Source organism: Battus philenor, unplaced genomic scaffold (assembly GCF_028537555.1).
Source record: "Battus philenor isolate CCGP_79_NKW_IND1 unplaced genomic scaffold, ilBatPhil1.0.hap1 SCAF_3, whole genome shotgun sequence".
Classification (NCBI taxonomy): Eukaryota; Metazoa; Arthropoda; class Insecta; order Lepidoptera; family Papilionidae; genus Battus; species Battus philenor.
In genome coordinates this window covers 12,955,994-12,973,915 of record NW_027181693.1, presented here as the reverse complement: position 1 = coordinate 12,973,915, position 17,922 = coordinate 12,955,994, and the positions used below count along the sequence as shown (strand labels likewise).

Below are 17,922 nucleotides of genomic sequence, written 5' to 3'. Positions count from 1 at the left end.
ATATATCTAAGTTAATCATTTACGACACCAAAGATATATTAGTTGAGACGTGACTTACAAGAAATGAGATACTTTTGAATTATAGTTTGATTTGTTTTAAAGGCGTTAAAAGGTTAGGCGAGAATTTATAATTTATTTGCTGTCTATCAACGCCCATAAAATAAACGATGGATTGATAAAATATTAATTTTTGTCCAGGTAACATTACCTACAGAAAAATCTGTAGTTTAATAGATAATAAATAACGCATAATAATATAGTGAAAGAATATAAAAGGCATTTTTAATATTCTGATTATAACATATTAAAATTAATTAAAACTTTTATACCTATTGTGCTCCTGTCAAATGAGTTGTACATTCACCTCTTTATAGCTATTCACCTAATCCTGTATATACACAAGACGTTTCTATTTTGCTTTACATCTTTTAGCTGATCAAAAAACGGAATAAACAATTTTGAAAAACCCAACATGTTCTGGTATCATAAATTGAAACCATTTGTAAAATATATCAATATGCGAAGCCCGCTTGGTACATTGCGACTGTATCTGCCTTTTTCTTCTGAGAGAATTTGAAACCTTCCTAGCTTTATTTGAAATTGAAGGATGCCGTTAGGGGGAGCTTTATTTAATTCTTAAAAAAATAGGCTATTTTTGCCTTCTCTTGATGTACACCAATGATAATTATAACTTATACAAATTACATGTACGTACATAGAAGAACAAGAATAGTCGTAATTTAAAAACGAGAAAAGTTCAAAGTCAAGTTGTGAATAAAAATAAAATAATAGATTTTACGTGATAGTTATGTTATCAGAGTTGTAGAAATATAGAGTAAAAACCTCAATAAGTAATGCAAGGAAACGTATTTTCAAAAAGAGCGGTAAATATTCTGTTTCGAATACGCAGAGAAGCGTAAAGGCAGCGGCGAGCGTGCGCTCCACTGCGCTCTTTTAATTAAGACGACTGCACGAGGTTCTTTGGTGTACGCCCAGCATTCGTGACATGAATTTTTCTCTATAAACCCATTTCAAAAGTCTAAAATTTGGCGGTAAAAGTCATTTTATAAACGTCATAACCTTTTATTTTTAGTAAAGCAGTTTTAATAATAAGACTACTAAGACAGAATTTTCGACAAATGCGCTAAAAGTATTCGGTTATTTTTTCAATTCTTTTTATCCATTGTTGATGTAATTTTATCAAGCAATTTGTACTTTTTTATGTTTTTTTTTTTAAAACAGTTATAGATGACTATATCACTTCCACAAGACAACGTATTCAATCAAGTCGTAGTCTGGACATCAGCGTATAATTTTGGGATATTTATAATAATAATACTATTCCAATTGCCCAAATCACATCCAAATTCTAAAGTTATATTAGATCGTACACACACAAGCACGTGCAAAACTTTATGATATTGCATCTGCAACAGAGGCTAGGAGACTCGTTAAAATTTGTTAGAAGGGATCTGTTCTCAACGTGCTTTCTTTAATGATTATACTTATTTACGAATACGTAAGTAAATTAATTATCGTATTAATTAGTGATAGTAGGCCTAGAAGGAAGTAGACGTTGATGGTATCCCACAAAACAATAGAAAGCACCGAGTAATCTTCGAGAAATAGGAAATCAATACATTATTCATTCATATTATTATCAACACAATCCTTTACAGTGGTATTTATGTGTAATGAGAAGAATGCTATTTGAGAAGAGCTCAAATTGACACAAACTAGTGTCAAATTTATTTGATCCTTTTATCGAGGTAATCTACAGAACAATGGAGAGGGTTGTGCTCAGAGTTGCGGAATTGAAACACAAATGAGGAGATATGCAGAAGGATCAAGGTAATCGACATAGCGTAAAGTTTTGCTCGTCAGAAATCGCACAGGGCGGTATACATCACTTGTGAAACCGATGGTTGAGAGCACGAGTCGAAAAACATAGCATATGATGTCTACCCACAAGATAGACTGACTACCTTCTTTAGATCGCCGAAAGACTATAGATTCGCTACGACTGTAACTGGTCCTTTTGGAAACCTATGGGAGAGGTGTATATCAGAAGATACGTTACGGCTGAAAAAACGATGATAAAAATTAATATGATGAATATATTTTAATATGATGAAATAATATAGTTAATATCAACCTTTCTCTAGACGTTGATGCTGAAATAAAGTCATATTTGAGGAAAAAGTATAAATGTACAAAACAGGTAACAATACGAAACGAATAAGTTCCAGTAAGCTTTAATTAATTTGAAAGTGTTTAGTGCAGGGAGACACATATTTTGTAATAATAATTTAAAAATGATTTACTCATAAATGTATATTATTGAGGGTGGACGAACATCTGTAAGTCTTGTTGATAGCTAAATAATGTCGCATTGACGCCGATAAGACCGGATCTCAAGATTTTGTTTCGATGTTAGTAGAGTATCGGTAAATCTGACATCAGTCTCTTTTAAAAAGCTATTTCTTCAATATATAAAAGTATATGTGTTAGGTTATGAATCTTAATTTAATACTATTTATTGTATATCTATTAGAAGAAATAAACAGATTTATAATAAAAAAAATGTAATGGGTGGTCTTATCGTTCAAAACAGCTTCTTACACACAATCACAGTATGGAAGTAGAAGAAACAAAAACACACATATTTATATATACATTAGATAAGTTCGCAATTCGGTAGTTCAGAAAATTTTTCTTAACAATTTTTTTAAAATTGGCAGCTATTTTAAATGTCTTCCATTTTACCGGTAAAAAGAACATATTCATGAAATATTAATGTTTGAGATAATAAAAGGTGAGGGCGTCACGGATGTTGATCAGGTAGCCACTCATTACAGAAAACAAATTCACTTAAAGGCGCTCGGCAATAATTATCTTCGTTATTTAATTAAATCTATCGTAGAAAACCTTCGACATTTAGATACCGTAGTCTAAATATAGATAACGGAATCAATGCTTTGCGTTTCTCTTTTTGAGGACAACAAGATGTTTATTATATTACAATTTGTACAAATTTTTCAAGGTAATTAGAAATAGGTAGTAAAAAGGTTAACATACAGTTAATTTCTCAGCAAATAACACACTAATCATCCTGTATGAAGTGGTCACTTTGAAATAAGTAACATTAATTTCTTTTTCGACAAGCCTATGATAATTAATTAAGAAACAATAAATATTTTTAATATCTTACTATACGAATTTTAACTAACTATAATGGTAAAACGTTATTAATTATTTCCCAAACCATTAATTTTTGGAGAGGGTTTACTATATGTACCATTAAAGGAAAACTATTTTTATTTTTGTTGATTTACATCTATAACCAATAACTCTAAAGATCTACCTCTTTTGTAGTCACATGTTAGTTACCGCTTCCAATGAGCAGGATGGCCACTAACATTAGTCATCACACGGACATGCAAGAGGACCGTCAGCAAGAAGAAACCCAATAAAAAGATAATTTCAACAACAAAAGCCTCAGAAGTAGCATAAAACGACGGCAACAACTACAGAAAAAGGATTGCCCCCCTCCGCCCCAACAACACCCGGAGGGCCGAAAAAAAAAATATACCCGAGCAACATAGATGCGTCACAAAACATCTAAGTGGCAAGAACGGGCAGAATTAAAAGGAGGAGAAATTAAGATCTTAGCGTAACCGACGAAACTGTAACAGACCCACTAGACTAACAACGTCGATATCGAACAAAAACTAGAGGAGACATGTCCGTTTTAATTAAGGCAATTAATCAAAAATTAGTTCATATTGTTTTTAAATTATAACAGAGACTTACATTAATTTTTTTGTACGAGTTTAATTTCGGTTTCATTCGATAGATGTAGATTTGACGTCGCACACGTGTCGATTTTTTTTGAAATGTGAATTTTATATTCAATAAAGGTTATACTTTCTATTAACTAACATTTTCCTTCAAATTTAGACGTACAACCCCGGCAGGTTGTACTATCCGGGGAAGCTTTAGTTAAAGGTAAATAGAAACAAAGTGTCGTTATAAATCAGCGCTTTGCTTTTGAAACAAAAAATGCTCACGTAAATAATGTAGGTTGTATGTTTTATGCGTGAATACGTTAGGCTGGTTGAACATTAAAGCAGAAATAGCTTATAGTATATATGCGGTGTAGGATTTACTGCATATAACATGTACAGGGTCAAAAAATAGTTCATTTCTTAAGAAATTTACATATAAAATTTTATTACGGAGTTCAGAGATGTATTTTATTTTTATTATTATGTGCCTTGCGTGTAATTAGTAATTATAATAAATTATAAATAAATAATATGTACATAGTGATTGGAATAAATAAATAAATCACTGTTAGAAGTTGTTTTTTTGCGAGGCCCTGTTTTATTTAATTAAAAAATAGAAGATATTTGTCACATTTCTGTTGAAAAGTATTTTGAAGTAAGAGTATGGTAATACTTTAGAAAAACAACTAGAAAAAAATAAGGATATAGCAGTACGTAATTATGAAAGGAAGACTCGATGTCCAACCTACGGCTGAAATATTGATTATGATGACGACAATGATGAACAAAAATATATTTATCTGATTAAAATTATTTTGAATCTTTTTTCTATAAGTCATGATTCTGATTTATATCATTTCACAATTTATTCAATGTTAACGAAAATTCTGTAACGAAAAATTATAGCAAACGAGAATTAGCATTTTGCAACTCATCTGAAATGCATAATCGTCCCCTCGAAGCAGATGGCTCCGAGTGTCATCCATCGAACTTACCTAAAGTGTAATTGAAGTGAAACTTTGCATCAAAGCGCCGAGGCGATCTTCAGTTCGTATAAATTATACATAATTATTAACTCGATTGTCGAATAATAAACTCTGAAGTCATTGTCATTTCAGCGGAGTACATCCATTGTCAAAAATAGTCTGCCCTATAGGTTGTTTTTTTATACCACCGGTTGGAAGCAGCTTCATCAAGGTCTGTTTACCTTGTGGGTAACATTCCGCTATGTTTACAGACCTGTGGTCTCTACCCCAGAACCTCAATGTTGCAGCGGCTATCTGCTCTTTGGGATATCTGGTCTGTCCACCGCCACTTCAAGTTCCAATCCGATGAGTTATGTAAGTTAATTATGTTCGTCCTAGAAGTAATCGTTGTAATTTTCTTTTTACCGAGTTTTCTGATGTCTCATACTTTTTTTGATTAACGAATTAATAATAAGTAGAAAACATTAAAGTCATGTCTCACTGAAAACTTTCAAAAACGAAGCAATATTATCATCTAAATATTTTGTTAATTACTTGATCTACTACGCACCTCATATTATTTATGACCGTAGTAGTCAGTGAGCTATTTTAATTAAAACTTTGTTTTTTGAAACGGTGGTCGTATACATATATCCATACATAAACTTCTTAAAATTATTACGTAGTAATTAAAAATTAAATGGTTTATTGTAACACGGTACGCAGATGCCCAAAAACATTTACTAATTTTATGTGGCCGAAAGAGAGGTGTAACAGGCTTATCTTTATTTCTATGTACAATTACAAGTTATAATAGCTTCATGATTCCGAATCCATGAGCTTTTTGACCTACAAAATTCTAAAAGCTCGTAGCGATCAGGATTGTCATCCGTAAAGCATGTAGATTCTTTGGGAATCATAGAAATCCTTTAAGAAGTAATTATAATGTTTAATTAAATATTTAAATTTCCGAATTTCGAATTCAAAATTTCTATAGTTTCATATTTAAAAAAAAACACTACAGTCATGATTAATTGTACAAATTCATCTTTAATAAACCTACAATCATAATTCGTCTGACATGTCAAGCGTCACAAACGAAGCATTTCAACGGGCTATGCAAATACAGTGGAACCGTTTGTTAGCCCGACTTGCAATCGACTGACGAATGGATGAAAGGGCAAAGCAGTTGACAAACAAGAGCGGAGTTAAATGCAAATACAGACACAAATAACTGAATATTGGTAGTCAGTTTGGAGTACAGATTATCAGGGACAAAATATGATTTCATGTTTGCGATATCGTTGTAACAAGGTAAACTCAATTTGTTATTAATAATATTATCAATAACTAAATACATTGAAAAGCTTGAATCAAAAACAACTGTCTAAAAGTAAATGTATTACTCGGACAAAAGTTCGCGCTCAAATAAAAAAAATCCTGAATTTCCGTGATTCGCAATAAGGGACTTCTACATATTACTTGTCCTAAGATATTTTGGTTGTCTTACAATATTTTCTGTACCGTTAGCGAGCACTTGCAATGTAATATTACTATCGATTAATCGAAACCGCCATAACGCTCCTAAGAAAAAAGTGGCGAAGCCTCCATGAAAATAAAAAAGGAGTGCCGCCGCCGCGAGAGTTGACCACGGACAGACAGGACGGAGTGGCCGTTACCTCCTCTTGTCTGTATTCATACCGAACGTGCCTGTTATTTAGTTACGTTATATTAAAATATAAAATATTTTTTTCTACTGTTAATTTCCAAAAAGGCTGTAAATAAAGCAACACTTATGTTTATGCTTTTAGGTTCGTATGTGTATACGTAATATATATTTTGAACACAAATAAAACACTTTTCTTTTTATTGCACATTTGTATTTTAGGTCAATACTAGATTCAAAAAAAAATCTTATTTTAGTGCATTCGTTTCCTTCTACTATTTAATAATCGGATTTGTTTTTGCTATAGATGGAAAAGTCTCTGGATGCAAGCATTTTAGCGATCTTTGGGGGCAATCTATGCCTTATGGGTGATGATTGGTGTTATCAAACGCCGCTTATACCAGGCGTTTTGGCTACTGTACCCTCTAGTCACGCTTCAAATACCGTGTTGTTTAAAGTACCTTAAAGTCTTGCCAATCACTTGCTATATTATTAATGAATGCTATGAAAAATAAAAAGTTATAGAACGTAGAAGAACCAAGTGTGTTGTTATAAATTATTGACTCATTTTTTTATTAAGAACCAAGTGTGTTCATTTTAAAATTGAAAACAGTCGCGTATGTTATTTTTTGAAGGTTTTTGTTTCTAGTTGGTCAATGTGAACACGGCTTTCTAATTTAATTATAAGAATCTGCGGAACATAGGCCTCTCTAATAGAGTAGATATTGTAGGCTAAGACTGTTTAATATGGCAAAACTTAAAGCTTATGTTAAGGTAAGATAAATATAAGGCAGTAATAAGGCATATATTAAAGATTGTTAATCTCCATGCCGAATTTCAGGAGACATAGACGATTTATAATATTGAAAAAATGTAAAATTAGACTTAAAAGGGTAATTATCGAGTTTCATATCGAGGATCAACATGTATAAATACATATTTAAATGTTTGTTATATTAATTGTCTTGAATTTTCGATGACGCTTAGCGAGGCCTATTCATAAGAATCAATATTAGTTTCATTGTTTAAAGATATTGATTGTTTATTGAAAGTTTAAAGTTTGAAACGAATGTTATTTGTTGTATACATTTAAAAAGTATATGTGTAAACATAATTACAATTTGAACGGTAGATGCAAATGCGTCTACCAAATCTTCAGTAACGAGCGCCCCTTGTACTGAGAGATGAAGCCAAAGTACCTAGCGAACGAAAGTGCTCGCAAATATTGAAACACAGTTTCACGTAAGAATGAAAAAGTTCTAGTGTGAATGCTGTAGACATAAGCAAAGGAGAATGAAACTTAACTTTAATCTTTTTGTATTTCCAAAGTATAAATTATCTGATGTATACAATGTTTGAATCAAAATAATTGTTGTGTAAGTATAACTTTTCAAAACCAAAACACTTAAAAACTTAAAAAAGGAATACTGATAAAATAATGCGTGTGGTAACATTTGGTGTATTTTAGTGCTTAAATTTATTTTTGAAATATATGTAGTAATATATAGTCTGCTTCTCCTTGGTATAGGTAATTCTGTCCTAAGCTAGTGTTTCTCAGTGGCTGTGACGACTTGTGATTTATCATTTAAACTCATTATTAATAGTCATCGATAAAATCATTAGGTCAGGTATAATCGGGTATATTTCGTTTGGCGTAACGTCATATTTAAAGGAATATCTGTGAAACTGTTCTATATTTTTTCTCCATGTCTTAACCAATAAATGTTAAAAATATATTTTTTTTCTGATGAAAGATCATATAGTCAACCATAAGCCAGGTGATCCCTATTTTTTTCCACATGTTTGTCTGATTTAAAAGGACAAAATCGCTAAACTGCACACGTAGTTTGTTGGCGAAAATAGATGTTCTTATAAATCATTATTGCTCGAACGAAGATAGATATACGTATTATCCTACTGTCAAGTAGTCCTCGCTTCGCACAACTTACACTACACTACAGTTGCACTATACACCTACATGGGTATAGTCCCTTTTCCTGCAGGCGTCTTCGATGTAACTGTACGATCACTCAGCGTAAATTTTTTAGCTCGCAGACATTTGTTTCCACAGGCTCATTATCGATGAAGCTGCACAAAGCCTAAACCAGCTAGCAGTATAACGTCAATCACAACAAATGCAATGTATTACACTCACATACAGTTATTTAACAAGTGAAAATTTTAAGTTATTTACATCAATACTTTTTGAGTAAAAATGTGTCTCTTGAGAATGTTCATCGGAGGTCTAAGACTTAGGTGATTGTTATTATTTCATAAGAAATTGAAATTTGTTAAATATCACTAGGGTCAAACATCAACGTGTTCTCCCATAAGGGTCCCTTACGAATGGTGTCATAAACTTTCATTGTTTAACTTGTCTGGCTAGATATGCTTTTCTCATGGGTTCCTTTAAATTTTATTTCTATGGAGTTATTCTAGAAGTATGTTCAGACGAATACAAGTACTTTTGCTACAATAGTAAATACTATCAAAGGGAACAACATTAAATACTAATTTTATCACAGATTAACAATCTCTCTATAATTGAGGTACAAGGCCCCTGCGCCGATTCATCTTGTTAAGTTTATTTAACATAATTGATAATTAATGTAAATATGTGTTAATATTATTCAATAATACTGATCAATATTTTTTAACGTCCGAATAAAAAAAATCGGTACTCATTATATTACGATTAAAAAGGTGTTACACAATTTATGTTAGTAGATATTAATACGTATACATAATGACCTAACTATGAAGTGGGTGCTTTAGAATTGCAGTAAATAATAAAAATAACGAGTAACCCATTAACATGATTTGAGGTGATCTGTAGCCCGTGGAGGCTTATTTTCACTTTGTAATAATAAGGCATTTGTAACTCTCTTTGGCAACCTGTCTAAAACTTTTGTTATGAATTAAACAGTGTCACCTTGATTGAGAAATTGCCGTAGTTTCGGTTTAAGATTACAAAAAATGTTATAAATTTTGGGTTTTCTGCAAAGAAAACAACGAAATATAGTGTAATAATGTTTTTCGTTAACAGAAGACGACGATGAAAATGTTAACTAAAATAGATTTATAAATAAAATAATTATGCCTAGCACAGTATCATAAAAATTTAACTACGTGTAAACACATCTTTAAATTTCTTTACAATTGTTGACGTCCTCTAATATCATCTGTTCCTTTCACTTGGTTACAAAAAAAGAGTGTTATGTTAACAAAGTTTTGTAAATGAAGTATAAAACTATTTATATTACGTTATAGTTACACGGAAAAAAAAAGAAAATTGTCTTTGACACAGACTTAAATAGAAACTACTAACTAGAATTTCTTTTTTACCAGAGCAAGGCGTTTTGGTATGATTATGATTGACTGATATTTTATGTACGAATAACAATTTATATTTGTTTTAGTTTACTAATAGACTAAAGTATTGAAAGTTTCATCTGTTTAGCCATCTAACAATATCTAGCAAGTGATATATGATAAACATTTTTTTGGTTAACTTTTGGTTTGCAACCGTATCGCAACGAAGGAAGCACATGATTTCTCTTTAATTTTTTTATTAAATCGACGTCGTTGAGTAATCCAGAAGCAAGATGTCTGGAATGAAGAGAGAGACGTCTGATATATTGATGTGTTGCTAGCGCTCGATATGTTCACTGTAGTAATGTTCAAGTACTCGTGTATCTTGTTGTTCCTTGTAAATCATAGAGCATTTCCAATGTTCTTGTGGGTGCTATTTAAAGAGCTCACTCTTTCGAGGAACAAATCATTGCTTTTACTGATGACTTCCCAAATCTGGATGCCATATGTTTGTTTAGTTTTTGGGGCAGTATGTAAACCGAGTAGAACCAAGTGCACTGATGTAAGTGGAAAAAATTGCTAGTGTGAAATGGCAGTGGGCAGGGGCCTTCGCTCGGGCAACCGACTGTCGGAACCGGTTCTCGAGAAGGGAGAGTCCACGAGACGGTAGATGCGGCGTGGATAGGCTCTGACTGACCGACGATGTAGTCTCGATGTCTAGGTAGTGGAAGCTGCTGAATGCGGGCAACGTAAGGGCCGGTTATTGGGGCAATCTTTGAGGGAACCCTATGCCTTTCAGTGGGCGTCTATCAGCTCACATGACGATAATAATGATGATTATTTATGAACCAAAAATATACAATTGCTCTTCACAACTTTTTTAGCAATTTTCTTATACAAAACGCTAAGAAAACTACGTTTAAACTAACAGTATCAAGTGAGAATTGCGTGGAACTAAATAGAAATAAAGTGTAGCCATTAATCACACCTGTACCTCACCGTACAAAACGCTGTTAAGTCTAGCGTAGAAATTCGCTCAAACATGCCTTTAGCCACGTACTATACGACTAATAAATTTGTGTCAGCGCGCTTGGAACTCAAAAGAGCACACCATTGGGGCGGAGAATTTGCATTTTACTAATTCATAAAAGATTAGATTTAGTTTGTTGCGGATTAAGAATTTAATATTTATATTATTGTAGTAATATTCCAAGAGAAATCATATCGTTATCTGTTATTAAGAAAGTGAAATCCATTATTAAGAAGAACTGTACATAAAAGTTATTATAATTTTTTTTCAGACCGGATTGTCACTACTGCCCAAATGACATTGCAGAGACAGGGCGTAGAGAGAGCCTGACCTAAAACCTCTTTTAAGGTAGCGAAGTTCAATGGATCTTGAGGGGCCCCGGCTCGAATCGCTGCATATTTTATAGGATTGGAAGGACGTGCAGCTCTGAACAGTACTACCACATAATAAAACACTAGCTCTTGGAGAAGAAGTAACGGACGAAACTCCAGCAATGCTTCTATCTTCTGTAATTTAGGATTGGCACCCCATTTGATATACCATCAAGTATAGTTTCCGACGTGATCGGTTAGTTATAAAAGTGACGCTGATGGTGTGCAGTGTACGCGACTCGTCTCATTGTCGTCGCGTCGTCCGGAAGTTCTAGTACATGCCTCGGGCTTAGAACTATGTTGTTTTAATCTACCGGGTATGATTGTATTGTAAATGGTGGCACCCACAAACTGTGGATGAGTTAGTCATTGGCACCAACAATCACTATCGTCATATTAACTTGTACAATAATTTTATATACTCATTAATATATAATTTCGTATAAATTTCATATTCAAGTACATTCGGTAAGAAACAATTATATTCATATTAAAATCAGTTGTTATTAAATCAAAACGTAATCCATTTTAAACGTATTTTCATTATCTTTATTTTGTTAAAAATATGCGTATGGTTCGTCTGTTATATTTAGTCTTATGTACAACCAGAGACCTGGATGTTGAATGAGGGTATACCATAACCTACTCTCATATCCAAAAAACCTCGGACCTCCAAAGTTTTGAGGGTGATCCATTATTAGCAATATTTTCTCTTTTAAATCAATTACAGTCACCTGTAGGGTAGGTCAGGACCCTTAGCAATAATGATTACGACGCGTGAAAATGGAATGTAATTCGTGTTTTTAAAAGTAAAAGTGTTTTATCTGTATTAATTATTATCGGTTTTAATGGTCAACTCACAGTCTCTTTTTCTCTGCCCATTCTTCGGCGTGCTCCTGGGCGATTCGCTCGAGATGTTCTCTGGCTCTCTCCTCTTTGGTGAAGGCTTGTAATCGACGAGCCACGTCTACTTCTACACGCTTCAGAGTTAGGTCATCTCGCGCTCGTTCATCCTGTTACATATGAAACTCCACTTAAAAATACTTACACATTTTATATAATATTTTATAGTCTCGTCTATGAATACGCGATGTAGCTGATATTACAGATAACAGATGCTTCAGAAGTCAAAATTAATTTAATAACAAGTTTTTCTTTTTAATGTTCATTATTATCATTGTCATAATTTTATCGGCAGGTCTTCCACTGCATAATATACGCTTCATAATAAATTTCCAACAGGACCGCTATGAATCGGCCTGAATACGACTTTTTTTTAAGATGGATAGACTACCTTAACTAGTTCAAACTTTTTAATTTTACGCACAAGCTACTTGTAAATACCAAATTATTTATATTTTTGTGTAATTGTAGATTTATAAATTAAAATTATAAATTGTTTTTAAAATATGCTGAGGAAATCTTTACAAATTCTCCTTTGCGGGGGTAAAGAAGTGTTATATCGAATCTGCAATGTCTAAAACCTTTACAATGTTCTTCTAACATCGCTACATCGCTGAGCTTTATTTATCGCACACAGCCTTAGCACTGCCAGCGACTCCCGCCTCGTCTGAGCTTTCCAAGGGCATGCGCACCAGAACTTCTCGTACACCATGCCTTCATTTATTTCGTATCTCTTTCGGATTATCATCATCATTGCTACCGAAGGAAGTACACTGCTGGATGGACCTCCTCCGAAACTTTTCAACAGGACTTACGCTCTGGAAGCGGCATACGTCCAGCGTCTGCCGGTGAACTTTACGAGGCCGTCGCAAGTCCTCGGAAGGCTTCAGCGTATACCATTGCGCACTATATAATTTGCTCATTGACACTTTAATTTGTCAATCCGCTGGGCGTTGTCATTTATTTTAGTTTGTCTACGGATCTTCTCATTCTTGATTCGAACTCGTAGAGAAATTCCGAACATAGCCCTATCTATGGCTCGGATACAAGACCGCTTTTTTGATAAAACTATACTAATATTTATTTAATATAGTACTATAGGTTTCTAATAATAATAAAATTAACTATACTTTAATACACTTCTATTGAATTTTATTCCAGTGTTTAAATTTTAATAATAGGGTAGACATCTTTATGTACTCACCAACTTCTTCATTTCTGTATGTATCCGGTCCATGAATTGATTGTATAGATACTTTCGGTATTGGTTAAACTCCCGCAGCGAGCACACGGCTCGGCCGTCCTTAGTGCAAAAACCAAGTTGTTTCATCCTACACCGCGCCGGCTTCTGGGCGAAGTGGTGTGCCAGATGTGGATCGTGCATTGGCACATAATCGTAAGAAACATTATTGCAGTATGGGTCGGTCAAATCAAATGTTGGTGCTGGACTATCGCTTCCTAAACCTAAGCGTCGGACCTGGACAAATAAATTAAAAATTATAAAAAAAGGTTTGCAGCTCCAACTTTTTATGTGCACGGAAAAAAATAAAAGCTGTACTATTAAAATTTTTTGCCACTTGGACAACTTTTGTTAAAAACGATGATAGCTATTTAATTTTAACTAAATAATACAAATAAAAAGCTGAATAAAACGATAGCAACCCCGACTATTTATTAATAATAAATAATAAAGCTGTATAAAATATGCGAAGAGGCTGCAGTTCGTTTGTCTATGATTCTACGTAGACTCGAAGTATAATCAAATAAGAACTCGTTTTATCTTATGAGTTCGCCTAGATCTAAGATGTCATTATAAGATATGATATATCAAATAATAAGATATTTGATATCTACCAAACCGCAGTGGGCACACGTAATACATTACAAACACTTTCTCTAAGAAGAAGAAATTTTTAATTATTGGAAACATCAAGTTAAAAAGATATATGGGTTTATATACGCATATAACAATTATATTTTTACCCGAATCTCTTAATACTACGCATGCGGCCCTCGAGCCAAGTAAATTTTGATTTATCTTTGTATTTAAAAAAAAATGCTAGAATCAAGGCTTTAAAGATAATAAAAGTGTCTAATTACTTGTAAGTCGGTTGATTACGAACATAAATTACGTTTAGAACATGGTTTGAACCTTGAATATATACTTTATTTTTTTTCATGGCCCACTGTTTTTGAAACTGCGGCCCTCCGACCAAAAAAGGTTGCTTACCCCTGATCTAGTACAAGCAATTATGTTTAAATATCATTTGCTAATTGTTTACGTAAGCACTTTTAATGCTTATATCAATTTGAAACGCTGGTTGTTAAATGAATTGTAATATAGCTTGTCTTCTGTCTTTGCCTTTATGTGTATGTTACACGTAGAACAAAATATATTAGCGGTTTCATTCTCTACAAATGTTTGGATGAAGTACTTTGCATAATTTAACTAGCGATAAACGCGTTAAAACCGAGTATTTGTTATTCTAAGTTAGTTTTTTAATTTATATACCACAAATGCTACATCCATGCCATAACGGATAATATATCCGTATTTTTTCCGTTTTTCGTGTTTCTGCATGTCACAGTGTTTACTACACTAAGTTACTCCAGTCTTCTTAAACTATTTACTAACATAAACCTTCAACTATTTTAAACCAAACTATTTCTTTAACAACGCTCTAACAATGTTTAGTTTTTAAAAATATGGTTCATTCGACTACTTCCGCATCCCTACTCCATATTGCCATCCTCAGGTTGTACGCCTGTATGCGCGGTCATTGTCAATTTCACCACATCGATGAATCTTGCGATCACATCTTGAATCTCATCCGTGTAATATACGCATGAGTTCGTGTGACGTGATGTTGCTGTTATACACTCCGAGTGTCTATTATTCTAAGACTATAGTACTAATAATTATAATCCTAATATAAATTCATATGTACACAACAATTTAACCGCTAACTACCCGTGTTATTAGAAGTTTATGGGATTCCCCTGTCTAGTATTGGATATGGATTATGACTGAAATGATAATTAATATCATATGTAATTATGATTTTATAGCGTTGTAGTGTTCGTTTTTTTTTAAAATGTCGACGGTCAAAATAAAATATGAGAAATAAATAAATAGACATGAATGTCATCCCAAATTGAAAAGATTTTATAAACAACTTAATCTGAATAATGTTTAGATGACGCCACACCGAAGGGGAGGAAATATTTCAAATTATAACTACTCAACAATTCTTAGATTCATACGGGTACCGAGTTCATAATGTTGTAGGAAAAGGGACCGGGTACCGTTATCGGGGTTGACAACCCGCATAGTACGTTCATGGATGCATCCTAGCAATACATTTAACTTTGCCTACCAGACTCCCCTCTCAACCTAAAAAAAATTAATCAAACGCACCAATATTGCATCGGAAGCTTGTTCCAGAAATATTAAGCTTATGTTTGCTCTTGGCAGACCTAAATCTTTCAGCAGATTGTAGAGAGATTTTGCAGTAATCTCGTTCCTAACCACTGCATACATTTTTCTATGAAATTACGTTTAGTTATGTCATTGCTTGGACAGTAGTATTTGTTCACCTAAATTGTGTGGCCAAATTGACATTTATTTGCCAATGAGCAATTTATATTAGTACCTCACGTTGTTCAATGTTTTTGAAAACAGGAACAATTATTGGCTAGGAAAAGTCACCACTATATCCCCAGCGTTCTTCTGTATTGTTTTTGAAACTGTCCTCTAATGTATAATCTGGAGCGGCTTCGAGATTTTCAAATAGATGACATATTTCGAATCATGTTTTGACCACGGGATACTCCATCTATCCATAACTTCTCAACAAGAGGCTTTTGACTTAATAAAAGAGAAGACAATGAGACTTATAAGGGTAAAAAGAGTGATGTTTATAAATAGGGGAAGTTAATACAGTTTTGTCCACTTACATTAACGACAGTTGCGAAACTCAAGAGGATTCGTAGTCGGGTTGCGTACAAAATCAATCCGAATCATGAATTCTATATACATGAATATCTAAAGAAGAATCTGTGAGTCATGGGATTCTGTTAGCTTTTAATGACAGATTTACTGCGTAAATTGTACATGAGCTTTAATTACAGGACGTTGATTAAACCGAAGGGTTACAATTATCTGTTTCTATAAATACTTAGCTTATGAGTAGCAAATAAAATTAAATAATAAATAAGTATAGTTTAGTTTAGTAAGTTTTATACATGGCTATAAAAAAGGTGTCAGTTATTATGTTAAAAAGGAAAAGGTTCAGAACGGTGCAAGAAGTCCATTTTAACCTAAACTAAACGTTTATCTCTTCGCTTCTTATGTAAAACCAAATCACTTTCAATTTTTTTACATCAATATAAATTGGTCGATTACTAGAAAATTATTTCTTCTGTAACGTTATTTAAACATTAAGGTATTTAGGTTTTATTGGTTGGATGAATCATTTCCCTGTGTGCATTTACACCTTCCGCAGGTTTGAGATAACAAAGCGCTAAAGGCGCTTTAATCTAAAGTTCTTACAATAAGACTTTGAGCTCACGGTAGTGGGGGGCCTCATTATAAGGTTCTGAGGCTTCCCTTTTCGAGGGTGCCCAAGGATGTCTTATCTCGACTAGGGCTTACAATACCGAATTAAAATCTGAATACCCGTATTTGTTATATGAAATTTGAGTAATCGGGATATCGGTATTAAAACCAGTTTATTAATAAAAAAAATACTTGTTATGTTTTTAAACTATCTCACTAGTTGTATTAACTTGTTAAGAATTAACATAATAAATATTCTTCCGAAATGAGTAGATATTATTCATTCTAACACATAAAGAGTATTAGTAGATATGTACAAAAAACGTGGAAGCAAAAAATAAGTACACATTAAATTGTACGTTACATTTTACACGTAACAGCGAGCCTGGCATTATATAACGAAAAAAGAAAAAAATAACATTAAATTTAGAGTATTTATGAAATAATATTAACGTCTTGCGTTTTGTTTATTAAAGTATGCTTTTGAAAACATAATCAATCGTTTCATCATCAAGCGATAACCAAATTTTCGTACAAACTAAATTAGATTTATATTGGGCATAAATTCAACTTTAATCAACTAATGTGATACCAAAATACCGGTATTTTTACATGAATACCGGTTTTTAATACCGGACAAAAATCGTCCGGGATTCTGGTATTCCGGATTCCAGAATCCCGGTATTGTAAGCCTTTATCTCGACTCGACCAAATTATCGAAATATTTTAAAAGCATAACTTCAGCAACAAACAAGCAACCAGGAAATATCTGCCTGGTATGTGGCGATAATGCCAATATTTTATAATGCAACCTCACTGGCAGTGGCAGATTATTTATTGCGTTTTAATTTTATTTACAGACCAAAAGATCCATCTAAAAATTTTGTCAAAAAACTACGGCATAAAGTGATTATCGTTTTTTTATACAAAATATTATAACAAACAATTATTTACCTGTGATATTCCTAAACAAATATTCGTATCACAAGAATTGTACGGCGGTGTAATTACGAAACGAGCTACGAGAATCAAGTGTAAGTGACATGAGAAAATTGGTTATTACGACCTACAAACACCTGTAAACGAAGTACCGAGCGTGCTCGAGTGACTCCAAGAAAATCTCTCTCGCTTTATAACTTGTCATTTTGGCACATTGACTTTTTAAATTCGATAATTTTTCTCATATTATCGCTTATTTCATTCCGATCAATGAAACACGTTTTTGACTTCTATAAAAAGCGGATTGACATCTCTGAAAAATTCAGATAGTAGAATTACTGAAACATTTGTTGTTTTAAATAATGATAAAAAAATAATTGTACAGAATAT

At 33.0% G+C, this 17,922-nt stretch overlaps 1 protein-coding gene across 1 annotated transcript in view; it reads right to left on the bottom strand.

Annotated features, from left to right (window-relative positions):
- LOC137926728 (plectin-like) overlaps positions 1–17,922 on the bottom strand; it is a 42,742-nt gene that overhangs the window by 11,712 nt on the left and 13,108 nt on the right. The window contains exons 2-3 of the mRNA XM_068770414.1: positions 13,240–13,512; positions 11,994–12,145 (exon numbers count right to left, since the gene is read on the bottom strand). Coding sequence (XP_068626515.1) covers positions 11,994–12,145; positions 13,240–13,512 — 425 coding nt within the window. The remainder of the gene's footprint in view (positions 1–11,993; positions 12,146–13,239; positions 13,513–17,922) is intronic.